The following is a 27,518-nucleotide window of genomic DNA, read 5'->3' as shown; positions in this document are numbered from 1 at the left end:
TGGGAAAGGGACATTAAATTTTTTTAATATTTAAAAAAAAATATTTAAATCTAAGGATCCCACTACCTTACAACCAATGTATGGTACATTCCTCACTTATGAACAGTGTATGAGTGGGACTCACTCACTATTTATGTGAGGGATGTACTATACATTGATTGTAAGGTAGTGTTTGCCTTAAATCCATTTGTCACTAATTATTTCGTTTATTTTAACAAAAAAGAGATAATATTGTATATTTACAATAAAATACATGAAAAATGACGGTTAACTTTTGACGTTTGGGAAAAGAAATATAAAACTCCCTAATATTTTTAAAAAAGACATATGACTCCCTTTCTATTAATAAATTTTGTTTATCTTAATTAAGAAAAAGATATTATTATTACTACTATTATTATTGTTATTTATTGTGTCATTATTATTATATTAATAATATTGTTATTAAATTTTATTATTTTAATTATTTTTAACATTATTATTATTGTCGTTATTATTGTTGGTGTTACAACAAATTAATTTAAATTCAAATCAAGACAAAATTATGTTTTAAAGAAGGATAATAATTCAATTTTCACTTGAATTTTTATTGATTGTTGAATTAATAATTAAGATTTTTTTAAAATTTTTATTTTTCTTACCTAATAACTTTTGATTCAGCAAAAACTTTATTTCAAATCCTCATCTTTTAAAAAGATAAAGAAAGAAAGTTAACAAGACTAATAAATTGTGTAGGCATCACCCATATAAAGAATAACAAAGCAAAAGTTGTGATTGTGATTAAAACTTCCTTTCAATTGTCACTTAAACTAAATCAAAATGTATTTATGACTTTGGTAAACAAAAATGATTCTAGAATGATGAAACTTTATGGGTTTAACAGGAAAATAATTACTTATTAATGGGATAGTTTTGATGAAAGACTGTTTTGACATTTGTAATAGTATGATGGGTAAAATTTATTTTTTAAATTAAACGAATAGAGAAAATATTTTTCGAAATAGATTTTAGAGTGCAAATAGTTTCACCATTATCATTTAAATTTGGCTGGCCTTTACCACGCAAATCAAAACTGGTACCTACTAAAATTGGGTGAAGATTCTTGACTACCATCACAAAAATTTAAGGATTGAATGCCAGAAACATTTAACTGTGAAGTTATATGGACGTCTAAAATAATGATCTCCATTGTTCGTTTTCTGAAGAGGGGTCTTGGTATAATTTTCCTGTTTTACTTGAGCATGGGATAACTAGGATTGCCAGAGATGTAAACAGATAGCCGAAATGTAAAACAATTTGCATATTCTGAGAACACACTAGTTAACTATCAAGAAGCAATTTCATTTACACCAGGAGAAAAACAAATCACCAGAGCAGAAAGCAGGATTTACAAGACTTTCAAAAACACGTATATTTCTACAACCATAACACTAACTCCCTAACAAACCAAACCTTAACATCGTTTACAGGAATGACCTAACAAACTCTTTTCAAAACTACTGGGACATATCAAAACACTGTCCACACAAAGACCTCCTTTTGTGTGAGTGCAATCGATTTGAGTCAATGAAAATTTAATCTTTGTCGATTCACTAGGATCCTCAACAACAAAATCTGCCACACGGTAATGAACCCAGTGACCAGGATTCTCTAGAAAACATTGAGATACGGCGTGCTGTCCATCAGATGTTGTTAGTAGGAAACGAACGGGTTTTATGTCCCAGCCATGGACATGCTCAAACTTGCAAACCCGACGACCAAGCCTCTTTGAAGGCTTCCCAAGCTGTAGTCTGAAGAAGAGGCTATATGTCCCAACAGGAAATTGAAACTCAAACTCTCCGTCTACCTCAAACCACCAGATTTGTTGAAGATACGCCACTGATTGGAACCTAACATGCAAAGAAAGGGACAGGTCCCAAACAAATTGCTTCATTCATCAGGCAGTGGGAGAAAAGGAGACCACTATAAAGCATAAACAACGCAATAAATCTATGTTTCGTTTGGACAAAATATTTGAATGAATGTGAATAAATCAAAGTTCCTAGAAATAAGAAAAATGGTGTAAACTTAGCAGGTGGCCAACTGTATCATTGTAATCTAATTACTAGCAGTGAGTAAACGCACATCAAAATATGAATGTGTGAACTCAGCTTAAAAGCATCAATCAGATTGAATGTTGCTGAAAAACCAATTTCTGAGCACTCCATAACTGAAAGATATAGCAGAAAAAGAATCAACTCCGCAAATATTATGAAAGGCCAAATGGAGTCTGTACACTGCACACGAAATTGAGACACAATCTGATAGTAGAGGAAACGTAGAGCGACAAAATGCTAAATTCCAATGGATAATTCAGTGTCAATACATTGCAAAATGACCACGAATGATATTAAAAGCACCAGCGAAGCAATTGACCACTACTAATTTCAAACAGCTCCGGGGGCAACACAGTGCAGAATTACATAGCTATTATAACAATCTCACCTAGATTCCTCAGTTGAAATGTGAGTCCAGTATCTCCGATCATCAATCCCGGTGATGGCTAAAGCCTTGGAAGAAATAGACACACAGAGGCCACCAGTATTTTTATCCAGCCACATCTCCTGTACATAACCAAAATCATTTTGAATCCCCCTATACACAGTAAACATCTGCACCAATTCAAAGGTTCTTTGCAAAAAGATAACATACACTTGCTAGAGATTGTGAATGAAAAATATAAAATTTCCCAAATTTCGGAGAAAACTTGTCATGATCTGACCAAGATGTATTATTATCAAAAACAGCAACCAAGTTTGAAGATTATCGAGGATCAAACGATTATGGTTTGACGGATGCATCAAAACATTTCTGTACGGAAACCCAATCACAGATTTTTTATAATGTCGAAAAACAAAGAAAATAAATGGAAATAAACAAACCTTATTGCCACCATCAAAGGGACTGGGACTACAAAGCCTGGCATAAAGATGTTTCTTACTCAAATAATCAACCATATTTGTTTTACTACTTCTACCCAAAACTTTGTCAACAATGAACTGATAATTGGAAGGCAATTTGGATTCCCATATAAAATCAGCTGAAGAAGCTCCCCGAAAAGCCCGATTCAAGCGAGCCAGTTTGCAGATCTCAGGTGGGTCCAAATGCATCAAACCAATGCCACGCAGCTCTCTGGCATGTCGCTCAATCTCGGCCTCAATGAAGACAATTCATCTCCATTGCTGTCCGCTACAATACCAGACACATTAGCTCCCATTAAACCTCTCAACCCAGACAGATCCCAAAATCTGATTTTTCAATGAATGGGGTTTGTTGTTGAGTCTTCTTACTCATTAATCGACCCAACTTGGATTGAATAAGCAGACACGTAGACTCGGACAACTTTAAGTCAGAGAAAAGAGATTTAAGTCCGACGGGACATTACGACTACATTAGTGGAGGTGTCTGCCGAATCAGGATCAGGTGTGACGCTGGAACTATAATCTTATCCATTACAACAACAGCAATATTAAGGAAAAAAAAAAAAACACCTTCTTGTCCTAGGTTTAGAGAACGTGGATGCACGCGCTACGTGGTTGCTTCTGTTTCTTTCGAACGCGCCATAAGTGAGAAAACTTATGATTGAATTAAATTGAATGATGGATTAAGTAAACGGATAATGTCGCAATCCCCGTTACGCCGTAGATCGGTTAGTTAGTCAACTGTCTCTGTTGTGTAATCCAGGTATTTGCCCTCCTCATCCGATCTGTCTCTTATATATTTCATTACGACTTCTATTTCATATATAATAATCATAATACAATTAACCGAAAGAGATTAAGACAGCGTCACAAAAGCTGGGTGTCCAAATTCCATTGAATTCCGTGCCGTCATGTCATGTATGATGATTTTATGTATTCTGAACCCAAACTGATTTGTGCATTACAAAAATACAATACGTTCACGTTTGTCTCGTCCTGATGTGATCAATTATTCAAAACCATTGACAATTTTACTAAGAAACTAAAAGAGAATATTGTAGGATAGGCCATTCTTAAACGATATATATGCCCACTTGGTAGTGGTGATGGTCATGTTCATCGACAAAATAATTGATGTCCCTTCCAAATAAATTAATAGTTGATTAAGCTCTTGTCAGTCCCAGTCCAAAGTTTGATTTGCTTGCGCTTTTGCTTTCGCTAAACGAAAGTGTGGTGTCGTTTTTCCTCAATTTTCCAACCACCACGTGTCCCAACCTAACCCAACTTTGCGTTTGAACCAAATCGCACAATAAACAATTAGATGCAACCCAAACTGAGTTGCCTTTTTCAATTGATTAATGACTGAAAATGCAAGAGAAACCCGATTCTGATAGATCCAGTATTTCAGTTGATTGATGATTCTGCGGCCCAGTCCCCAGTAAGGACAAGTTTTGGTGGACCCGAGCTCCGCGTGTTAAAACAACAAAACATAAAATAAATAAAATGTTCTCCACGTGGCGCTGAGTTAGCAGAATCTCCTCTCTCCTCTTTTCTTTAAGCTCATCATGTAAGAAACCGCTGCGTTTTTACCTACCAATAACATGAACAAATTAGAAGCACACTATTTTTTTTTTTTTTTCATTCTTCAGTAGATACGAGGCTTCTATAGACGTTTAAACAAGCTTAACTGTGATTTAAGGGTTTATTGGGCATGACGCGAGGTATATTAAGAGATATGGATTGTTTTTAAAAAAAAAATTAATGGCTTTCATTGAGAAATGTGGCCGGTGAGATGAATGAAGGGGACCAATTATCATGACTCGCATTTTTATTCAAATAATTCTGTATCAGCCGTTAGGCAAACTAGGCATTCTCGTAATCAGCACTCGTGTGCTGGCGTAATACTGAATTAACCTCGATATTTTCAAAGTACACCAACATTTGTTTCAAAGAGTCAATCCAACAAACGTTCTATGGGCTTGCTGGGCTTCGAAACCAAAAAAAAAAAAAGTACAATAAAAATAAATTCACTCATGCATTTTGAATGCCCTACGACGGCCGAATAATAAATATTTTGCAGGAAAAAAAATTAACTATGGCGCGTGTGTCTGTACTCTGGGTATATCTCTGTTCTCACCATCAATCGCAATCATATATCCGACAGAAATTAGTCTTACAGCAAACTAAATGTTACATAAAATGTTTTATTAGTGTTATAAAAATAAAAATGAAGAAACGTTTGTGTCCAACTTGGCTGTATATATATATATATAGGTGCATGTGATACGATCAGAGTTATGGTTGAAAGAACCTATATATATATAAAATCAAATCATGTTCCAAAATTTTCCAAATTGGAGCATTTCCTTGCTTGATATGTTAATGCATGGGTAAAGTCAAAATTTCACCAATTTTATGGTTGATAAAAAGCGGATAGGTTTAAGGCCCCGTTTCCACAAAGATGGGTCCACATGCATATATATAGCTGTTCAATGAAATTGAAATTCCAAACTACTCAATTGCTTCACCAAACACAAATTAATGAAAAACTATAGTTAAAGAAAGGTATAATGTATATAGCTTTAGGAAAGCACATTTTCCCCCAAAAAAAAAAGTCACATGAGTTTCTAAAGATCTTTGCTTGATTCATTACTTGTTGTAGTAGAGGAGTTCCATTCAAGCCCCTTACCAATCACCATTAGCCGCCGTGCATGCGCATAATAATTAGAGAAAGATAGGAGTGGGTGCGTACAATGCATCTCGCACAATGCGGACGCGCAAGCTGTCATTGAGTTAGAGAAAGAGCTTAGTACTGAGGAAAATTGAATATCATACATGCAAATTTATCTACTTAAAGACGTTAAACGTAGTTAGTGCCACCATGAATGAAGATGGATTCATTAGCGCATATGTATATATAATATATGTAACGTGTACAGCATGTTATACACTAAATATTTAATTCATAAACTCAATTGCAATTGCATTTGCATGTGCCTCTCTTCTTATTTTAATCTGGTCGAGCGCTTACTTCTCCAATAAAATAAACATTAAAGATTAAAAGTCAAACTTCACCGGTTCCCACCTAAATACGAGACCCAGGCAAAGCAAGTAGCAACTACGCCTAGGACGAATGAAGAGCAACTAAAACCCATATGCAAGAAAAGTTCGATTCTGGTTGTCAACGAAAATAATCGAAACGAAATTACAGACAGTTGAGTTCTGATCACAGTTTGAGTTGTTATCTTGAATTTTGATCCAACAGCTGCGGATATGCTTCTCTCGGACATGACTGGACCTTCCTATTGCTGACGGGACATTACTTACTCACACGCGCTCTATCAAGAGAGTGTAAGACACTCTCCTCGAGGAGTTTCTTTTTCTTTCTTTCAAGTAAATAGTTTCGAGGTTCATCAGAATTTACGGCAATTTAAAATTCTAATTTCGGAGATATTGAAACCGTTTCAGAATATATTAAATGATTCAATTAGGTCCAGAAAAAAAAAAAAAAAAAAAACTTACCTACTCTACTTGTGAAAGTGAAACCAAAGATAGCGAGTGCTATTAGTAATGCCATATTGAACTCAAAAGTTCATAGTATAAAGATCTTTATTAAGGACATTTTTAATTTTATAGAAAACACACCATGTGATTCTATAAAGTTTTGAGTTAAGTGCCCCACGTCTTTTGATTTTGTATAAGCATACAGCATATGATGTGCATTGTGATGTGCCATGCATGATGCATGTCCAATATCTCCCACGTCCCTCTTTCCCTTACTACTGGTCAAATGAAACAATTCCAATAATATATGTTTTGTTTATTATTTTGAACGTAACGTTCTATCCACGAAAATTAAATAAATAAGTTCAATTCGCATTTTATTAGAATTATTATTTCGAATACCATAACCAGAGAACATCTTAGATTGATATTCCTTAATTGCATGCAAAAATACAATTTTTGTTAAATACACAAAACAAAGAATGGCGAGTGGAGACGAAGAACAGAGAATCTGCCTCTTTATTCACTTGCCTTATTAATAATATACCCGCGCGCGCGCCCACGTTCCATAAATGCAAACACGCTCTCTCGTTGGGCCAGTTTCATCTTTCACCAGCGCGTCACCCTCACTCGATATCACCAGTCCGCGTACCAAACAAAACCTTGAGGAGTTCACCCGTCACCCTTACGTTAACCCGTCTTCCTTGACTACAGAGACTCTCGCATAAAAGCAATACGGAGACTCTCATTTTCATTCATAATTCATCGGTCTCTCTTAATTTTTTTTTTATTTTTTTTTATTTTTATTTTGGTTTCAATTTCAATGGCTAATACGGCTGGTTCAACGAGACTATCTTACATAACATTCAAAACAAAGCATGCAAATCTTTATTCAATAACCCTCGTTACAATTCTCTGCACAATCTTTTACCTCGCGGGCATGTGGCAGCACTCGCCGGGGGCCATCCGCGCTGCCACGTCACCTTCTTCTATACTCACTTTTGTCCCATGCAGCAGCACATCGGCCAAGGCCTCAACAAACCTCAACCTCGACTTCTCAGCCCACCACCAGGCTCCTGACCCCCCTCCCACTTTGGCGCGTGTCACCTACATCCCTCCCTGCGACCCCAAATACGTCGAGAACGTCCCCTGCGAGGACACTCACCGGTCATTGAAATTCGACAGGGACAGGTTGATATACAGGGAGAGGCACTGCCCTGAGAAAACCGAGTTGCTCAAGTGTCGCGTGCCGGCGCCGCACGGTTACACGGTGCCGTTTAGGTGGCCGGAGAGCAGGCAGTTTGCGTGGTACGCTAATGTGCCGCATAAGGAGTTGACAGTAGAGAAGAAGAACCAGAATTGGGTCCGGTTCCAGGGTGACCGGTTCAGTTTTCCAGGTGGCGGCACGATGTTCCCACGCGGCGCTGACGCGTACATTGACGATATTGGCAAGTTGATTAATCTCAAAGATGGCTCTATAAGGACCGCCATTGATACTGGCTGTGGGGTACGTCCTACAAATTTACAACAAATATATGACCAATTTCTCATATTTAATCAAACTTGTTTTCTCTTACATTTAATTTGTTTTACTTTGAGCGTCGACCGTCCGGTTCGTTTGCGTGAACCGGAATCATTGGTCTGTATCTATTTGACTTGGTTATAAACTTAAACTGAATGTGTGCACTGGCTGTGGCTGAGTTGGCCGGCCGGCGGAGCAGGATGGGTTTTTAGGTTATTTTTCTTTTTTTAAAAAAAAAATTATAATTGAAAAAGAATGGCGTGCGGTCAATAATATCCTTGTAAAATAATGAAAATTAGGTTGAATGGGAAAAATATATTTTACGATTAAATGATTCCTTTTTTATAGGGAGGTTATGGATGGGATATCATTATTGAAGATTTGAATGGAAATAGAATAGTGAATTCATATTTACTTGGTTATTTTCTTACCATTTACGGGTATTTATTACTCCTTCTACTGTAATTATTTCCGCGTTTATTTAGAGTAGTCCAGCTCACATGTTGCAGTGCACCAAACCTAATCTTAAATCACAGCTAAGAAGTGCAGATCTTATGATGAGTTGTAGGCTTTGCCCCCATCCTAATTCATCTTTACTCTTTTAGTTTTAGCAAAATTTAATAAATTCTTGGCCCTCAAGTAAAGTGGTTCACCAAGAAATGATATAATATCTATCTATCTTCCAACCGCAGAAAAGGTGTTTGGTCACCTTAATTATCTAAAATGTCTAGGGCAATGCACTTTGTAATTGATATCTACTTAAGGAAACTTGGGATTGCAGTTAAAGAATGCTGTTAATAATGCTAACGTAGACATAGACAATGCTGATAAACAAAACTTCATTATTACTTAATTAACATTTTCTGTAACTACTTTAAACTTTTTTAAGATTAATGCCTTCATAATTACCCCTATGGTTGTTATTTTTGATATTTTCTTATGGTTCATTAATTCAGTGCAATTTTTTAAAAATAAAAAATAAAATAAGAGAGCATTCTTCAGTGACATGCTTTATACTAAGCATATAGACGTATGGAGAAAAGAGAGACAATAGTTTTATATTAAGCAGATACTTTATTTTCACTGGATATGATGTTAAAATTTTCAGGTTGCTAGCTGGGGAGCTTACCTTATGTCAAGAAATATTCTGGCAGTATCATTTGCACCAAGAGACACTCATGAAGCTCAGGTACAATTTGCTTTAGAGCGAGGAGTTCCAGCATTGATTGGAGTCATGGCTTCGATCAGGCTTCCTTATCCTTCAAGAGCTTTTGACATGGCACATTGCTCTCGTTGTCTCATTCCTTGGGGCCAATATGGTAGTCTAATTAACTAACTGGTCCATTGCAATTTCAATGTTTCTTTCACTTTTAAAGTGTTCGTAAAATTTAAGTTATGGTTTAATTTCATGTGGAGCAGATGGTCTATATTTAATTGAAGTTGATCGAGTTTTACGCCCTGGTGGGTATTGGATTCTGTCTGGGCCACCAGTGAACTGGGAGAGCCACTGGAAAGGCTGGAATAGAACAACTGAAGACTTAAAATCAGAACAAAATGGGATAGAGACCATAGCAAGGAGCCTATGCTGGAAAAAGTTAATTCAAAAGAAAGATCTCGCTATTTGGCAGAAACCCACTAATCATGTACATTGTATAGCTAACCGAAGAGTCTTCAAAAAGCCTCGCTTTTGCAAGGCACAAGATCCTGACATGGCGTGGTAATTTTTTTTTTCTTCCAATTTTAATTATTTTTTCTTGTGTGAGAAAATCCTATCCTTTTGATGGAGTTTCGAATAATTTTCGATCTCCTTTATTATAAAACTTTTTGTGAAGGATTAATTTACACTGGGATGTTGAATTAGATGACAAAAGCAAAAGCAAAATTGTCCCTATTTGCCAAGGAAAGCTTTAGAAATGATTCTAAAACCAAATGGATTATAAAGCAACCAGATGGCAGATGCTTTGTCGAAGTATCTGTTTTTATTTTGGCTTTAATTGATTTTATTATTTTTTGGAATGTAGGTATACTAAGATGGAGACTTGCTTGACCCCACTGCCTGAGGTGTCCAATATAAAGGAAATCGCCGGGGGGCAATTGACCAAGTGGCCAGAGAGGTTGAATGCAATCCCTCCCAGGGTTAATAGGGGAGCAGTGGATGGAGTTACAGCAGAGATGTTTAGAGAAGACACAGCCCTATGGAAGAAAAGAGTGACATATTACAAATCCGTGGACTATCAACTAGCACAACCTGGGAGATACCGCAACTTGCTTGATATGAATGCTTATTTGGGAGGCTTTGCAGCAGCTCTCGTTGATGATCCATTGTGGGTCATGAACACTGTCCCAGTTGAAGCCAAAATCAACACCCTTGGAGTTATCTACGAACGTGGTTTGATTGGAACCTATCAGAATTGGTATGTCTTTATCTCTCCACTTCGTTCATATTCCTTGATTAGCACTTAGCAGCCGATAAACGACCCACTACTACCTTTTGTCTTGTTTGGTTTTTTTCTTCAGAAACCTCCAAACCAGGCCTGTTTTGGCTAAATCTCCATCTTAGCTGTAACTCTTTCGCATAATTCCATAATCTTTATTGATCGATTAATCTATTTTTTTTCCTCCTTATTACATCACGAAAACCGCCTTAAACCTAAAATTTCATTAATGGAAGTTGTTGCTAAATATTTTCTCCTTGTAGGTGCGAGGCCATGTCTACTTATCCGAGAACTTATGATCTCATCCATGCTGATTCAATTTTCAGTCTTTATAAGGACAGGTAATTCTATTAGCATGTGCTCATGTGTCATGTTTAGCCGGGTAAGCATATAATGAATAAATATGATAAACTGATTGCGATCGAATTGAATTCATATCACAGATGTGAAATGGAAGATGTCTTGTTAGAAATGGATAGGATCTTACGGCCAGAAGGTAGTGTAATTATCCGGGACGATGTAGATATATTGGTGAAGATTAAGAGTATCACAGATGGCATGGAATGGGAAGGAAGAATTGCAGACCATGAAAATGGACCCCATCAGAGAGAGAAGATTCTTTTTGCAAATAAAAAATATTGGACCGCACCAGCCCCCGATCAAAATCAAGGAACACATACAGCTCGATAAAAATGCTCTTCTTCCAAAATTTATTTTATTTATTTATTTTTCAAGATTTTTGTATTTACATCCATCAAGGCATTTGTTTCCCTCCTAAAATATCTTCAGGAACAAGCAAATCATAATGATTTTTGTTTCTATTTCCAGTCATTTTTTGATGTTGTGCAATGAATCCATCAACATCCTTTTTATCAACATAACCCTTTTCTTGGTATCTTTTAGTAATTTTGTGCTTATTCTTATGAACCAATGCAATACCTACGATTTGATATAGAAAAAAAATAAAACGACGGGGTTCGATAATAAGCATACCCCCTTTCGTCAATTCTTTAAGAGCGAAATTCTTCTTAGTGATTAAAATAGGCGGACTAATTTCTCCCCCCTTGAACTTGAATAGAGGCTATGGTAACGTCGCTAGGATTTATTAGTCCAACCAGGTGACAATATTCTTTCATATCATTATGTGATGACCACAGAATCGATTTATTGATTTCATCAAATAAGATAAATAAGAAATTAATATAAGTTCAAAACCTCGGTTATAAGCATTCTTGTACTCCCATTAAACCTGTGTGCAAGCAGAGACATGCTCGGAGGTTAAAGAGATTAAAGGCATAAAGGACCGATTAGAACTTTTGTTACCTTCAACTTGGAAGGTAGCAAAACCGCTTCGAGCCCAAGGCTACGGCTTCTCTATTTTCAGCTGCAGCTTTCGGGTAATGAACAAATGAATACCATAAAACCTAAGTACCTCAATTGACTATCCTAGACATGCAGTCTGAACAATAGAACAAGAGACTTTGAGAATGGCCTCTTCCCCCTTCGGGGATCTTCAGTGTAGTACATGCAAATGAAAAACATAAGAGGTCACTTCTTATTCTTGTTAGCAAGCAGAAGGGCCTAATTTGAGCTTCTAAGGGGAAAGACAGTATTATATAATTCCTTTCCTTGTGCATCCTAAAAAGGTTGAATAAATTGTAGTGCTCAAACAGAGTATTTACTACGAGCTCGCAAGAGCAATAGAACCTAATTGGCATTTACACTGTGATGTTCAAAGAGTGACAGCGCTAAATGAACTCCAGAAATAAGGCTTCCTGTTTGCTTGTCAGGCCAAGTTCATTCAAACTCGAGGATCCATCAGAAACACCAAAAGCACGCCGAGGATATGGCCTCACCTGTTCATCAGAAAAACAAGAATGAATCAGAACACACACACACACACACACACACAGATACAAGTTTACATATATAAATTAAAAGAAATGCATGGGAATACGTAGGCCTCCCAACAGTTGGCTTGATAGGTTCACCAACTGCTGTAGTCAAAGAGAAGACAACAAGACTTACCACTCTGTAAGTGCCAGGCTTCACTTCCCTACCAACATCGATGAAATCAAATAGAATCTACAAAGGAACAAATAGCAGGCAGTTAAACCACAGGACCAAAGTGTGTCTTCTAAATTTCTGACATTTTACCTGAAGCCTATCCGTCTTCAGAAAACGACGGCCACGGCGACTGCCATCTGGCATTTTAACAACAAGGGATACCGAATTCTCATCATCTATCGCTGGTTCCTCAGGAAGAGAAGTTTCTTTTGCTGCTAGCCATCTTTCAAGTTTCTATCATCAGTAATATCAAAATTATCAAAATCAGTGTTCCAGACTTGGACAATAAAAATCAAATGGCACCTTCCTCCTCAACTATTCCTTAATTTTTTAGCCACACAGTGATATTCCATTCCAGTTTACACAGAGGGCAATGATCCATATATCAAGCATGCATAGGCAGAAGATTTTCAGGAGTTCACGCCAATGACACTCATAAAACTTCTGAAGTCTATCAAAAGTCAGCTAAAACCATGCCAAATAATTCAAAATCTTAGATAAGATTTGACCTTGATCCGATCGGATTTACAAAATCTTATTTTTTTCAAGATAAAGAAATAACGAAGCAATTGCTATTGCCGGAAATACTAGGCCCACCAAAAGCATAAAAATTGAGGGAAAGCTTAAAGAATCCTACTGTCATATCTTTCTAACAAAAGTTAAAGCACGTTCAACTCCTTCCATGACAGATTCAAGTTTAAAATCACATCAAATCTAAGGATCTATGTATCAACCCAGTCACTCTCACCTCTATCCATGGGGTATCAAACTGTAAGGGTCTTCAGATAACAAAGAAAAGTAGTTTTAAGCACAAAAGAACATGGTGAATAAATGAGGCACCCAAAACTCAACAGTTTTACTACCTCTTCCTCAAGGATTTTCTTCTGAGATTCATCTCTACTCAGCTGAAGAGACTCAGCTTCCTTAAGAGCATTCATTTCTTTTTCTCTGTCGGCCAACAAAGAAGCCAAATACTCATCATCCTGCAAGCAAAATTAGACGATCAGGCCACAGACAATGCATCATCAAACATGTAATTGATGTGGAAAAGCAGAAACCTGTTGTTCTCGCAGTGACTGCTGTGCCATTACAGAGGAAGATGCACGGGAACCTGATGAGGAACCAGGACCTGCATTGCTGTCTAGATCACTTTGTACATATTTAGAGCAACCTGTAGCAGCCTCACCGAAAAGTGCTGCCTCAAGCATAACTGCTTCATCAAGCTCTTTGGAAGAAATGCCACCCCACTTCAATGTCCAGACCAATAAAATGTTTTAAATTTACTTACTTGTCTATGAGAACCAATTCAAAATTGTTAATAGGCAAAGCACACTACCTCATTAGCAGGAAAAGCATCTTTACTGCACTGAGTATGGACATTAACATCATGTTCTGACTTGTAACGCATAGGTGATTGTGAGCGCATATTTTCAGCTCCCTCTTGGACTGATGATTTTCCTGGCTGAATCGAAAGGATGTCCATATTTAGAAGAAAGTACAGGGATATAAGAAACTATGTCAGCAAACCCTGTAGTTTGCGCCAAAAGAACCGGCAAGAAAGAGTATACACCTTCCTGGTGCTGTTGTTAGTTTTCTCAGCTTCTTTAACTAAATCATAGACTTCCAGTTTTCTATCTCGGTCTTTCACTCCTTGCCCACGGATTGTTTTCTCTTGCTCTGCTGTCTGATCCCAGTACAATTGAACCAAGGACAAGTAAGAAAAGAAAAGTATAGAATATAAAAATAAAAGGCAATATTTACAGACCTTCAAGGACAAGGATATTGCACGAGAAAATTCATCATCTTCAGGTAGCTCAAGTTCCCTTTGAACAACTCCACTACCAGATGAAGCCTGCAACAATACACACAGAAAGTAAGAGTTTAGACACGATAGAAAGGAATTGGCCGGAAGTAAAATAAGCAGTGATACATAATCCAGAAAATAAATTGCTTATTCAGATAACGCTCTTCAACCTCTTGTTTTGAAGCCTCAATGGCAGCTTGTATCATTTGTTCTTCTATGTCATTGCCATAAAAGTGTGAACCATTATCCCTCAAAAGATTGTCCCGAGTATCGCGACCATGGTATGATGAAGTTCTTGCTCCATCATAGTCATAAGGCATCTGTCCTGAATGATAAGGCTGCTCATTCCAACTACTGAACTCTGCAGGAAGCCCCAGTACCCCTCCCGTGTGGGAAGCAACTGGCTGAGGAGAGGTGAGAGAAGCACTAAGCTCATTTAAAAGACTTCTCCTGTAATTGGGGTCAAGTAGAGATGAAGGCCTGAAACTTCTAGCAGCAGAGAAAAGTTGTGAAAGTCTGCTTGGCCGAGCTTGAATATTATTACTATTCATGTCCAGAGAACTAAGCCCAGGGGAAGGATAAGGATAAGCAACAGCAGTTGGATTTAAGCTGGACAGCAAAATTAGACAGAAAACAAAATTGTCAATGGAAGACCAGACAAGCGAACACTAAATCTAAAAGGTAGATAAATTACTTTATAACCTCCAAAGCAACTTATGACAAATAAAAGGGAACAAAATAGAAAAGCATAGAGTTAGGAAACAATGCCATACATGTCTCTGTGGCCTTCACTAAAATATGCGTTCACGGCTTCATTAAGATTGCCTCCATATTCCTGTTCACCAATAGCAATGCGCCAGAGAGTCAGATAAACAATTGAGAATATGGAAAGATCATATGGTCAATATATTGATCAGAGCACTCAAAGCTATAAAAACAGCCACGAAAATCAAAGTTCTCTCTCTCTCTCTCTCTCTCTCTCTCTATATATATATATATATATATGTGTGTGTGTGTGTGTGTGTGTGTGTGTGTGTGTGTGTGTGTGTGTGTGTGTCATCTATGGAATTACAATGCAAACCAAACCAGTTTAATTTGTTTAGCATACAAAATTAGAGGAACAATTGCACCTTTCACAGCTGAAGGTAGACCACATCAAAACAGAATAAATCATTTAGTCAATAAACGCTAGTTGACAGTGAAATTATATGCTGGAAATGAACATAACAGATAAACAGGCATTGGTAATCGGAAAGAATAATCACATTAACCAATAAAGTAGAAGAGTACTCGGTAACAATTAGAAAACTAAGCATCGCAATTAGAGAAACAATTAGCAAGAATATCCACATTGCTTGATTATCGACAGAAGAAACCCTAGAAAACAAATTGAGAACAGTTTCTAGATCCTGACAATTAAATAATTCCAACAGTCATTATAATGTAAAGACTCATAGTATGTATGTAAGAAGCCAAATCTTGAGGTTCTTGGAAAATAAATAACAAATAAATAGTGAGAACAATGGATAAAGACGACAGTTGAGTAAACCAAGAAGAAAAGACCAAAAAAATAATAAAAGAAAGAACCTCCAATTTCTGCAATGCGACTGACTGAGACGCGCCGGTGATGCTCGTAAACGTATCGACTGTTTCTTGAGTTGGTCTCGTCATCACTCATCAGCGTTCGAGAATGTACGTAACAGTCTGCTCCCCAGAATCCAGATAGAGTGAAAGGAATGATGAATGTTGAAGCTTAAGAGAGAGAGAGAGAGAGGGAGAGAGAGAGTGATTGATTGATTTAGGGAAAGTATATTATTCATACGTGACGTAGGAATTGTGGGACAAGTACGTACAATCTTTTGCGCGCAGTTTTAAGTTTTTAACATTTCGGGTACATCTCGCGTAAAAAAAAACATTTTGGGTACATCCTCACCGCTTCAATGGACAAAGCGTGGCACGATTATTGGCTTCCACGTGTAAAACACGTACTGCACCCCCATTGGGTCATTTCGGTGTGGGCTTGCAGTGGCGAAGACACAACCGTTAGGGTGCGTTTGGTGTGCCGCACTGTATTGGACTGTATTAGATTGTAATAAAATATATTGTATGGAAATGTATTAAATAGTACAGTATCATATTTGGTAGAGTATGGAATGCATTATATATTTTTATTATTTAATAATATTAAATAATAATAAATAGCTATTATTTATTTTTTTAAAATAAATATTATATGAATTTAATAAATATTTTAATATTAAGTTAATTTATTATTTAGATTTATTAATAAAAATATAATTATCTGCTGTAGATTTCAACATCTTTTCTTATTCATCAATTAAATATAAATCAATATGTTAAAGAAATATTATATTTGATTTGTAGTGAATTTAATAACTAATATGAATAATAGTTAAAATAAAAAAAGAGATGTGCAATTTAGACACGCAGGGGGAGGCGGGTCTTATTTGCACCTCAATTGCCGCACAATCTTTTCACGTCAGGTAATTGCTTTTTACAGCCAAACGCGGGTCTGAATTTATATTACAAGACATACCCTTATAGACCCACCCGCCAAACATACCCTTAGTGAGAATTAGAACCACCATTTTGTTTGTTAAATCTTAGTCCTCAAATTCTACTGATTAGACCCGCCTGCTATAGGATTGCAAAATGTTTATTATTGTGGTTATTGGTACATCTTTGAATTGAATTAAGGTTTTATCCCTTTGATTATTTGGATCCAGTGGCAAAATTAAAAAAAATTAAACTTGTAAATGTGAAATTATACTTATTAAGTGATAAATAAATAAGTTAAGATATAGTTACATTAACAACATATTATATCTTATCCGATAATAATATAAAATAAAAATAATTAAATAAAAAATATAACTTCCTAACCAGTTAATTTCATATACTGGTCTAAACAAATAAATTTTTTTTTGTGTGTTATATTTTGAAACTTTGAATGTATTTTCTAATTTTATTTAAATAATTAATTTATTTAAATCTTATATAATTTTGAATTTGATCGATAGTAAAATGATTTTTATATTAATTTTTTATTTAGCTAATTCGTGGACAAAACATGATTAAAAAATTTTAGCCCGCAAAATAATGGATTGGGTCAAATCCATATCCGATCCACAGACGTATGAATTGGATTTGAATTAAATTTCACCAATTCATGGATTGGATTAGATTCAAAATTTATAATCCGCAAAATCGTAGATCGAATATGAATTGATGTCAGTCCACAAAATCAAATATGTGAACACCCCTAATACATGGTTATAATAACATTACAATCTATAACAAACATGACTTTTAACACCAGAGAGAAGTGATCTATTAATAAAAACTTTCTGATATAGTCACCTTAACCGCAACAACTACTCTCCTCTAATAATTGAAATAATGAATTCTATTTGCAATTTCTCGGCATAAATTGATTTGCTATATATGCTAAATAAAATGCAAACATCATTTGCCTTTACGAAGCATGGTGGACGGAATAATATTAAAAAAATAAATACAAAACTTTCATTATAATAAATCAACAGTGTACAATCAATGAACTTTAGTATTGTTAGATATAAGAGAAAAAAAAAAAAAAGAGCACTCGAGAAATTTAACATTTCTCTGTAGATCCCGTACGTGAAGTTCCTTTACTTCCAAACATAATATATTCTCTATAGCTCCAAAGTTCTACATATGATGAAGGAAGGTGAGTGGTGGTTAGGAAAGCTCAAGTTTGTCATAGAGAAAGGATTTGATAGTAAACTAATGCGACAAAAGTTTAATATTTTATTATTCTGTTGATTATTGAAAGCACCGGAATAAGGAACAGTCTAAATTTACATTAATTTAAAAGAATTCTATAAATCCAGATGATTAAAACTCATTGATTTCATAGAATGTGAGAATTAATTAAACTAAAAAACTCATATATAACTTTGATATTTGAAATATTGTTAAAGTCAAATCTAGAGTTTATTCCAAGAAATAGTCAAATAACAAATAATTAAAGCATGTTTGTAAAAGTTACAAAAGACATTTATTTATACTCACGGCAACTTATTCTAATCTGACTAGGAAATTTATTTGAACTAAAACTCTAAATAGGGAGTTGATTCCTAAGGAGTTTACTCTCTAGAAAATCTAGAGAGTTTGTTGCTATTTTAATAATACTCATACTATATTAATATAACAGCGAAATATTATTTTAGAATGTATGAAAAACTCATATTTACTTTAATACTTTACAATAAATAACTTGGCGGAAATAATTTCATAGAATTAATATAAGTATGTAAGGAACTATCTCTTACAATTGTGTAGCTCCAACTTCCTTTGAAATTTGTGTAGGTAAGTGGCAACCTAAGAAATAAAGCATAAGGTTGAAAATAATGAACTATATGTCCCAAACATGTATGTGCTGCATTGTATCGTACTCTTTGAATATTTGATTGGGAAGTTGGAGAAAAAAAAATGTACGCTAAGAAGAAATTCAGGGAGAATTAAAAATCAAAAGGAGATGTAATAATCAATTAAAGGCCATGGCCCTTCTCAAAAAAAAAAAAAAAAAAAATGAAAGGCCATGGCCCCAAGACGTTAAAAACAATTGAATTTATAACGGTCTGGGCTGAGAGCGAGATCCATTCACTAACGGGCCATTGGTTATGTATGACTTAATAGCTTGGAATTTCTAAGCTAGCTCACCGACTTATATTTTTAAAACCCAAGCAATCAAAGAAACGGCACGGGGGATTTGTTAGCAAATATAAATAGCAATCAATCAAGGAAATAAATTGAAGTCGCGTGCGAGGCCATCTCCCTCTCCAGAGACTGGACCAAACCAAAATAGCCACTGCCCTCACACACCACATCACAGTGAAGAAGGGCGATAGAAGTAACAAGCAATTCCTTAACCAAACGAAACCGTAACCCTAAGTCCTAACGCAATGGAACCCGAAGACGAGCAATCGAATTCAATGATGGAGGAGATCTACTCGAACGGCGGCGAAGAATCGGCGCGTACCAGACCAATCATAAGCGGGGAGCAGCTGGACGTCGAGGCTTACGCGAGCCTGTACCAAGGGAGGACGAAGATCACGCGGCTAATGTTTATCGCCGATCACTGCGACATCGTTTCGATGCAGCTTGAGGCGCTTCGAATGGCCTACGATGAGATTAAGAAAGGCGAGAACACGCAACTTTTCAGAGAGGTTGTGAAGAAGATTGATGGGAGGCTGGGCCCCAATTATGCCATGGACGAGGCTTGGTGCGATTCCGTGGATCGCAGAGCCGAACAGCGCAAGGAGAAACTTGAGAACGAACTCAATGCTTATAGGGTATGGGCCCTTTCACTCTCGTATGAATTTATTATGATTGAAAATAATGTATATTACGATAAATTGTTTATGAAAATCTTGAAAATTATTTCGTCTCTATTAGTGTTCCCATTGGCTGATTTACTTATTTTTAATGGTTAGTAATCTGCCCCTTTGTCCCCTTCAAATTGTGGTTTAATGCGTTTGTAGGATAAGGGTTTCTGTGTTTGTTTATATCTGTTGTTAATATTTAACAAAGTTTGCTGAAGTAAAATGTCATTAATCTGCTACAAAAGTAGAAATTTTATCTTATGTGGCGGCTATAAATCCTTTTTTTTTTTTTAAATCTTTTTGCAGACAAATTTGATCAAAGAAAGTATAAGAATGGGATATAATGATTTTGGAGACTTTTACTATGCTCATGGTGCACTTGGGGATGCTTTTAAAAGTTATGTTCGCACTCGTGATTATTGCACTACATCAAAGCATATTATTCATATGTGTATGAGTGCAATTCTGGTCAGCATTGAGATGGGTCAATTTACTCATGTGACAAGCTATGTCAGCAAAGCAGAACAAACACCTGAGGCTCTTGAACCTGTTACGATTGCAAAACTACGTTGTGCTGCAGGATTGGCTCATTTGGAGGCTAGAAAGTACAAGCTTGCTGCTCGTAAGGTTAGAAAATTCATATGCTGATTTTTTTTATTAATCTAGCAAGCACTACTTAGATGAAATGGGTTCGCCCCCTTTGGCTTTCTTTTGATATTTATTTATGTGGAGAAATTGTACATGTGAAATTCTGAGATTAGCCTTAATTTTTTTATTGGATTTATCTTCTCAATTTGACATTTATCATCTTTCATATGCATGCAGTTCTTGGAAGTGGGTCCTGATCTGGGAAATTCCTATAATGAGGTGATTGCTGCTCAAGATGTTGCAACATACGGGGGACTTTGTGCACTTGCAAGTTTTGATCGGGCTGAGCTTAAGGCATTCGCATCTCTCTCTATTTTATCCATAACTTTGTTTCTATATGATGTGTTAATGCGTGTCTGAGGTATGATTTATTGATTTAATGCTCTTAATTTTGCAGAGCAAAGTTATAGATAATGTCAACTTCCGAAATTTCTTAGAGCTGGTTCCTGAAGTTAGGGAGCTTATTAACGATTTCTACTCTAGGTAAATAGCTCTTTGTTGATTTAGTCTTGGGGCATATTGATATATCGTGGCTTTGTCTATGGTTAAGAGTGAAGCAAGTAGATGGAAACAGTAAATTTAACAGATATATAAAAACTGCATCTGCTGGGCTGTATGAATAAATTGTTCGCCGTTCCATGGTAATACCTTTAAATCTGACATGAAGCAGCTTATTTCATTGTTCTACAATTTTCTTTTTTTCCTTTGCTACTTTTTCTTGAAAGTGAATTGCTAGTTTGGCCAGTGAAACTTTTTGTTGCTAAATTTTATTCCATCAAAGCATTAATGTCTATCCTTATTTGCATCTCCCTCTGTATATCCCGTACTTGTTTGTCATGTGCATTTGGTTTTCTTGGTTTTGCATTTGGAGCACTGTTCTTTTTTTTCGGCCCTCTTTGGTTCTTTAAATTTTCAAATGTTTAGATTCTGGTCTGCCGTCTCCTTGTTGTGATTTGTAATTATTCTTTGCCACTGCAGCCGTTATGCATCATGTCTGGATTACCTTGGAAATCTTAAGGCAAACCTGTTGCTTGATATCCATTTGCACGACCATGTTGAGACGTTGTATGATCAAATACGTAACAAAGCCCTCATCCAGTATACACACCCATTTGTGTCTGTTGATTTGCACATGATGGCAAATGCTTTCAAAACAAGTGTTGCTGGGATAGAGAAAGAGCTTGAAGCCTTGATTACTGACAACCAAATACAGGTGTGCTTCGCGCTACTATTTTTCTGTTTTTCTTGCTCCCGTAGTTAGGTTAAATATGAGAATTTGATTGTGAAAATCTGATTTGCAAATTTTTTAAGGACCTCTTCCACTACCAACACAGGATCAATTCTTATGACCTGATTTGGTTTTGTATCTTTTCTTTTCTTGATTAAGTTATCACATCTTTGCAGGCTCGGATTGACTCACACAACAAGATTTTGTATGCACGACATGCGGATCAAAGAAATGCAACTTTCCAACGGGTTTTACAGACTGGCAGTGAATTTGATCAGGATGTGAGGGTAATGTTACTGAGGGCAAATCTTCTGAAGCATGAATACAATGTTAGGGCTGCTAGGAAACTTTGAATAGGTAGATCTGCTTGCTTAGATTCAATTTTACCTGCCGTTGTCTACTACTATTATTGAAGAAGAAGGGTTCTACGTTATTTTGAAAGAAGATTGGTTGTCCATGGTTGATGGAATTTTGTGCATTTCAGAGTACATTGTGGTGATAATTGTTGTTGTATATGCTGAGATTTATTTGGAGAGTTCAATTATTCGTTTTTTTTCCCCTCTCTCTCCCTCTAAAATCTGTATTGAATATGCTTAAGTTGAGATCAGATGAATATGTTGATTCTTCTGAAAGAAAAATTTGACTGCTTCATTCAGTTTGTAATGTGAAATTATCCCACAGCATTAGGTAAACGAGTGAACGGTCAATGTGTAGTATGATGAATGCTGATGACCCAAAGCGAAGAAACGAAGGGCTGACTAAACGATGTCGTTATTTATTCACTTCAATTTATTAAGGCACTGCTAAGTTTTATAGTACACAATAAATAATCTACGCTAGATTGATTATTCCAAATCTCTGCCGTCAGCGTCCCGGTTCGTTACTCTTGACTCTTGAGTCGGTAGAAAGTAGACAGCTGCCTACCAAATCCGCGTGCTGTTGTTATTATTATTATTAGGACGGGTAATTTTTAAAAATCTCCCCTGAGGTTTAGGCTTGTTGTAAGTAGATGGCGAGAATTGATTTATTTGTAAAAAATCTCCTACCGTCAGTTAAGTTTAACATTGACCGTTAGTTGACCGTGCAAAGACAATATTACCCTTAACAATAGTTTGTAAACAAAAATAACTAAAAAAAACCAAAATTATTGGTGTAAAAAGCACAAACCCTATTTTTTGACAATTTTATCCTTGTCAATTCTAAAAATTTACAATATCATAGGTAAAGATTATGACTATTTCATTTTTAAATTTTTAATTTTATCTTTCTTGTAGGAATTTTAAGAAAATATCAATAATTTAAAGAGGATTTTTTAATTTTTTAATTTTAATTTTTTATAAGAACTTTAAGAAAATATCAATAATTTAAAAAGTGTAAAATAACTAATAATTTTAGTTTTTTTTATAGTTATTTTCGTTTATAAACTATTGTTAAGGGTAATATTGTCTTTGCACGGTCAACTAACGGTCAATGTTAAATTTAACTGACGGTAGGGGGTTTTTTACAAATAAATCAATTCTCGTTATCTACTTGCAACAAGCCCAAACCTCAGGGGAGGTTTTTAAAAATTACCCTTATTAGGACTTATTAGTACTATTATTATTCAAATTAATATTAATTTTGTCACCGTCATGCTGAAGTTAAATCTTCTTACTGGTTACTACTACGCTCCCCTTGTCTCCACTGAACTGATCCACTCAATACTCTCAGACCAATTCCAGATTTCCACTCCCCAAGTCCCGACCATCAATTCATCATCATCTCCTCGAAACAAATAAACCACTCCGGCCATCTCCTTTGGGCTCTGACGATTGAGGAGTTTATCGAATGTGCAATTAAGTGAATCGGATCCTTTACCTGCGGCATGGGACACCTGAATTTACCCGCATCGAAACGCAACGCTCGACAATGGAAACTTCTAGACATCGTCTCCGCCACATTCTTCGGCTTAGTCCTTCTCTTCTTTCTCCTAGTCTTCACTCCACTCGGCGATTCACTCGCCGCCTCTGGTCGCCAAGCACTCCTCATGTCCACGTCGGATCCACGTCAGCGCCAGCGCCTTGTCGCTTTAATTGAGGCTGGTCACCACGTCAAACCCATCGAGTCCTGCCCCGCCGACTCCGTCGATCACATGCCTTGCGAAGATCCCAGGCGAAACAGCCAGCTTAGCAGAGAGATGAATTTTTATCGAGAAAGACATTGCCCTTTGCCCGATCAAACTCCTCTTTGTTTGATTCCGCCCCCTCGTGGTTATAAGATCCCTGTTCCTTGGCCTGAAAGCTTATCCAAGGTATCCATTTCCATTGCCCCCTACCCTCTTTATTTTTATTTATTTCAGGAAAATAGAATTGCATCTAGTGGAGTTGAGTTGAATTGTTATTCCTCAGTGAAGGAACGTCGTGTTATTATTGTGTGTACTGTGCAGATATGGCACGCCAACATGCCATACAATAAAATTGCGGACAGGAAGGGCCATCAGGGATGGATGAAAGAGAGTGGTCCATACTTCACGTTCCCGGGAGGTGGCACCATGTTTGCCGATGGAGCCGACAAATACATTGACAAACTTAAACAGTATATACCTATCACTGGAGGAACTCTGAGGACTGCTCTTGATATGGGATGTGGGGTATGGACTAGGGTTTCTCTTCTTCCTATCTGTTTTTCCTTGTTGGATGTTTTACGATTTGAAGACTTATCTTCTTGCAGGTTGCTAGTTTTGGGGGATCTATGCTTTCGGAGAACATTTTAACCCTCTCGTTTGCTCCTAGGGACTCACATAAAGCACAGATACAATTTGCATTGGAAAGAGGGATACCGGCATTTGTTGCCATGCTTGGCACTCGCAGACTGCCTTTTCCTGCTTTCTCTTTTGATATTGTGCATTGCTCTCGTTGCTTGATCCCTTTTACAGCCTACAGTGAGTTCATTTTGTGTCTTGTGGCTTTGTATTTCAACTCTGCTACTTCCTGCTTGGTGCTTTGGGTTAACTTTGGAATCTGGCTTTGCAGATGCGACTTATCTTATCGAAGTGGATCGATTGCTTCGGCCAGGAGGATACTTAGTCATTTCTGGTCCCCCCGTACAATGGCCTAAACAAGACAAGGAGTGGGCAGATCTCCAGGCTGTTGCAAGAGCCTTGTGTTATGAGTTGATTGCTGTTGATGGAAACACTGTCATTTGGAAGAAGCCTGTTGGAGAATCATGTCTCTCTAATCAAAATGAATTTGGCCTTGAATTGTGTGATGAATCCGATGACCCTAATTATGCATGGTGATGACTAATTCTCCCAGAATGCAGTCTTAGTTTTAAGTTTTTTGTGGAAACTAAACTTCAATATTGCCCCCCTTGTTTTATTGCTTGGATTTTGTATCATGCAAGTGTTTCCGCTGCATATTAGATACCTTAGCTGTCTTGGTATTGATGTAGTCTGTGCTGTTATAATGTTGGTGAAAGGGATCAGTTAACTTACACCTGAAACCTATTAATCTAAGCTTGTTTAATTTGCAGGTATTTCAAGTTAAAGAAATGTGTGAGTGGGACATCTTCTGTGAAGGGAGAATATGCTGTTGGGACTATCCCTAAGTGGCCGCAACGGCTAACAAAAGCGCCTTCCCGGGCATTGGTCATGAAAAATGGGTATGATGTATTTGAGGCTGACTCAAGACGATGGAGGAGAAGGGTTGCTTACTACAAGAATACTTTGAACGTGAAGCTAGGAACTCCAGCTATACGCAACATCATGGATATGAATGCATTTTTCGGAGGTTTTGCAGCAGCACTTACATCTGATCCTGTGTGGGTGATGAATGTCGTACCTGCTCGCAAATCATCAACTCTTAGTGTCATATATGACAGAGGCCTAATTGGAGTCTACCATGATTGGTGAGTCATTGTATACGTTTTTGTCTTCTGTTGGATATAAAACTGTGCACAAGGATAATGGAAGTTATTTGCGTGATGGTTATTATGCGATCAGGTCCTTGAGCCACATGTTTTTGTTGTATTTTTGTTAAGATTGATTGAAGTTTTTTTTTGCTATGATCATGTCCTTTGCCGTGCATTTATATGTAAAATACACTTTTTCTCCAATTTGTAATTCCTCTTGCATGTCCTTATAGGTAGCCAGAAAACCTTCTTTGGTTATTGAATCTTTGATGGCCAAGTAAAATATGTCATGGATTTTAACAGAATTTATGTTTTATTTATTATTGGGCTCAAATTTTCTTCTAGTTCACTGCCATTTTCGTATGGTCATGGACTGGATTAGCTGCTCACATTTTTTAATGGAACTATGTTGTTTATGGGGAACTATTGTTATTTGATTATGTTTTTTATTTATGTTCATAGGTGTGAACCGTTCTCAACATATCCTCGTACTTATGATCTGATCCATGTATCTGGAATCGAATCGCTGATAAAAAATCCAGGCTCCAACAAGAACAGGTATATATGATCTATATACTTATTCTTCAACACTACATATGTGATCTTTATGGTTTATATGGGGAAGTTTGTTACATTCAAACAATCACTTGTGACTTGTGGAGAAGTGTTTTTTTTATTTTTATTTTATTTCTTTCTTTTCTTTATTTAATTGTGACTCTTAAAGGCAATAAGCTATACTTAAATTATACTGAAAAATAAATTGTTATATCATGTCCCATAGGGGTTATTACTGCTAACTGCATAAGTTAAGTGTGGTGTTGACAATTGCATAAGGATTATAAATTCTTCCAATAAAGGCATACTGGTTTGATATTTCCTGTGATGGAGCATATTTAAATTGTAGATTTAACGCTCTCTTTACCCCCAACCCATTATTGGTTAACCATCGACTCGTCAGAAAAGATTGTTACTGCAGGCATCGACTTCTGGCTGTTTATAAATGAGCAGTATTTGGTAAAGGGATAATTATTGCGTTCTTATAAATTGATAAAATTAACCTTTCCTTACGTTGCAAAATCATGTTATGGATGATTTTGCTAAATTGGACTCCAGTTCTACAAAGTTTACATTCTCATTTTAAGACATGCACCCATATTACAGTTACTTTGTTTCTCCTTAGTCCTAACGTGATGCTTAATCTGAATTTTCTTCTGGCAGCAGATACAGTGCTTAGTCAGCTTTTGACATTATCTGATTTTTTGCTGCTGCAGTTGTAGCTTGGTAGATTTAATGGTGGAGATGGATAGAATGTTGCGGCCAGAGGGAACAGTTGTGGTTCGAGATTCTCCAGAAGTTATTGACAAAGTAAGTCGCATAGCTAATACTGTGAGGTGGACGGCTGCCGTACATGACAAAGAACCTGGATCAAACGGAAGAGAGAAAATTCTTGTTGCAACCAAAAGCCTTTGGAAGCTACCTTCATGATCACACTGACACAGCTTTTGTGAATTTGTAATGTAGGTACTGTTCCCTTCTTTCTTTCTTTTTTTATAAAAAAATTCCCCCTCTTATCTGAAGCCAAGATGTCATCTCAATTGCGTCCAAATGATGCATGTTCTTCATTTGTTTAATTGAATAGTAGCTGATGGATCTGCCAATCCACTGTCTGTGTAAGAAAGAAAACTATAGGTGTCAAGCTTCACTTGCCTCCCTCTTTGGTCGAGGACATTTTTAAGAAACAGTAGGAGTAGAATATGTTAAATAGTATAGAAATGGAAAGACTGTGCAGTGATGTGTTAGCATACACATATATAAGTGGCAATGGTAACATCAGTTTGTTTCAAGTATTGAATTGTAATTTTGATGCTATTTTGGTCTTATTTGGGATTGAGGTTGTAACTTTTAAACTACAACTGCTGGGAGAAAAAAAAAACTATAACTATAAAACAATATTTAATAATATGTAGTAAATATAGATTTTAAATAATAATTTTGATAAAATTATTAAAGATATAATGAATTTTCCATCATACAAATAAAAAATTATATTAACATAACTTTCAAGTTACAATAGA

At 36.3% G+C, this 27,518-nt stretch overlaps 5 protein-coding genes across 5 annotated transcripts; 3 read left to right on the top strand and 2 right to left on the bottom strand.

Annotated features, from left to right (window-relative positions):
- Positions 1-1,320: 1,320 nt before the first annotated feature.
- Positions 1,321-3,692, bottom strand: LOC102626151 (F-box protein PP2-A13). Its single transcript, XM_006490952.4, is given in 4 exon segments — positions 1,321-1,889; positions 2,485-2,603; positions 2,922-3,151; positions 3,154-3,692. Coding segments are annotated over 4 exon segments (888 nt in total). The 5' UTR covers positions 3,257-3,692; the 3' UTR covers positions 1,321-1,453.
- A 3,440-nt stretch (positions 3,693-7,132) lies between these two features.
- On the top strand, positions 7,133-11,302 carry LOC102626451 (probable methyltransferase PMT15). Its single transcript, XM_006490953.4, has 6 exons — positions 7,133-7,971; positions 9,095-9,305; positions 9,406-9,703; positions 10,008-10,400; positions 10,685-10,762; positions 10,865-11,302. The coding sequence occupies exons 1-6, from the start codon at positions 7,288-7,290 to the stop codon at positions 11,109-11,111; spliced, it is 1,911 nt and encodes a 636-aa protein (XP_006491016.2). The 5' UTR covers positions 7,133-7,287; the 3' UTR covers positions 11,112-11,302.
- Positions 11,303-11,832: 530 nt separating this feature from the next.
- On the bottom strand, positions 11,833-16,150 carry LOC102626751 (plant UBX domain-containing protein 8). Its single transcript, XM_006490954.4, has 11 exons — positions 15,880-16,150; positions 15,066-15,127; positions 14,463-14,901; positions 14,254-14,340; positions 14,059-14,172; positions 13,825-13,950; positions 13,547-13,735; positions 13,352-13,471; positions 12,579-12,722; positions 12,450-12,506; positions 11,833-12,277 (listed from the first exon to the last, which is right to left on the bottom strand). The coding sequence occupies exons 1-11, from the start codon at positions 15,961-15,963 to the stop codon at positions 12,170-12,172; spliced, it is 1,530 nt and encodes a 509-aa protein (XP_006491017.2). The 5' UTR covers positions 15,964-16,150; the 3' UTR covers positions 11,833-12,169.
- A 2,948-nt stretch (positions 16,151-19,098) lies between these two features.
- On the top strand, positions 19,099-22,096 carry LOC127901371 (COP9 signalosome complex subunit 1-like). Its single transcript, XM_052438519.1, has 6 exons — positions 19,099-19,649; positions 19,986-20,306; positions 20,505-20,621; positions 20,725-20,810; positions 21,306-21,540; positions 21,732-22,096. The coding sequence occupies exons 1-6, from the start codon at positions 19,260-19,262 to the stop codon at positions 21,906-21,908; spliced, it is 1,326 nt and encodes a 441-aa protein (XP_052294479.1). The 5' UTR covers positions 19,099-19,259; the 3' UTR covers positions 21,909-22,096.
- A 1,076-nt stretch (positions 22,097-23,172) lies between these two features.
- On the top strand, positions 23,173-27,287 carry LOC127901248 (probable pectin methyltransferase QUA3). The gene is made up of 7 exons (XM_052438174.1): positions 23,173-23,845; positions 23,981-24,184; positions 24,265-24,475; positions 24,567-24,828; positions 25,066-25,440; positions 25,906-26,001; positions 26,715-27,287. The coding sequence occupies exons 1-7, from the start codon at positions 23,420-23,422 to the stop codon at positions 26,926-26,928; spliced, it is 1,788 nt and encodes a 595-aa protein (XP_052294134.1). The 5' UTR covers positions 23,173-23,419; the 3' UTR covers positions 26,929-27,287.
- The last annotated feature ends 231 nt before the right edge of the window (positions 27,288-27,518 follow it).

The sequence above is a fragment of the Citrus sinensis genome, chromosome 3 (genome assembly GCF_022201045.2).
Source record: "Citrus sinensis cultivar Valencia sweet orange chromosome 3, DVS_A1.0, whole genome shotgun sequence".
Lineage (NCBI taxonomy): Eukaryota > Viridiplantae > Streptophyta > Magnoliopsida > Sapindales > Rutaceae > Citrus > Citrus sinensis.
Note: the sequence above shows the minus strand (reverse complement) of the source record. Positions and strands in the feature narration are given on the sequence as shown.

Bases quoted from the DNA above. Each gene is read 5' to 3' on its own strand.
- LOC102626451 (XM_006490953.4), top strand. From the start codon at position 7,288: ATGGCTAATACGGCTGGTTCAACGAGACTATCTTACATAACATTCAAA. The intron at 9,306-9,405 runs GTAGTCTAATTA...CATGTGGAGCAG, and splicing joins CATTCCTTGGGGCCAATATG to ATGGTCTATATTTAATTGAA. The intron at 10,763-10,864 runs GTAATTCTATTA...TTCATATCACAG, and splicing joins TTCAGTCTTTATAAGGACAG to ATGTGAAATGGAAGATGTCT.
- LOC102626751 (XM_006490954.4), bottom strand. From the start codon at position 15,963: ATGACGAGACCAACTCAAGAAACAGTCGATACGTTTACGAGCATCACC. The intron at 13,472-13,546 runs GTTTCTGCTTTT...TTTTGCTTGCAG, and splicing joins AGTCACTGCGAGAACAACAG to GATGATGAGTATTTGGCTTC. The intron at 12,278-12,449 runs GTAAGTCTTGTT...TCTGATGAACAG, and splicing joins AGCCTGGCACTTACAGAGTG to GTGAGGCCATATCCTCGGCG.
- LOC127901371 (XM_052438519.1), top strand. From the start codon at position 19,260: ATGGAACCCGAAGACGAGCAATCGAATTCAATGATGGAGGAGATCTAC. The intron at 19,650-19,985 runs GTATGGGCCCTT...ATCTTTTTGCAG, and splicing joins ACGAACTCAATGCTTATAGG to ACAAATTTGATCAAAGAAAG. The intron at 20,622-20,724 runs GCATTCGCATCT...TTAATTTTGCAG, and splicing joins TTGATCGGGCTGAGCTTAAG to AGCAAAGTTATAGATAATGT.
- LOC127901248 (XM_052438174.1), top strand. From the start codon at position 23,420: ATGGGACACCTGAATTTACCCGCATCGAAACGCAACGCTCGACAATGG. The intron at 24,476-24,566 runs GTGAGTTCATTT...CTGGCTTTGCAG, and splicing joins GATCCCTTTTACAGCCTACA to ATGCGACTTATCTTATCGAA. The intron at 25,441-25,905 runs GTGAGTCATTGT...TTATGTTCATAG, and splicing joins ATTGGAGTCTACCATGATTG to GTGTGAACCGTTCTCAACAT.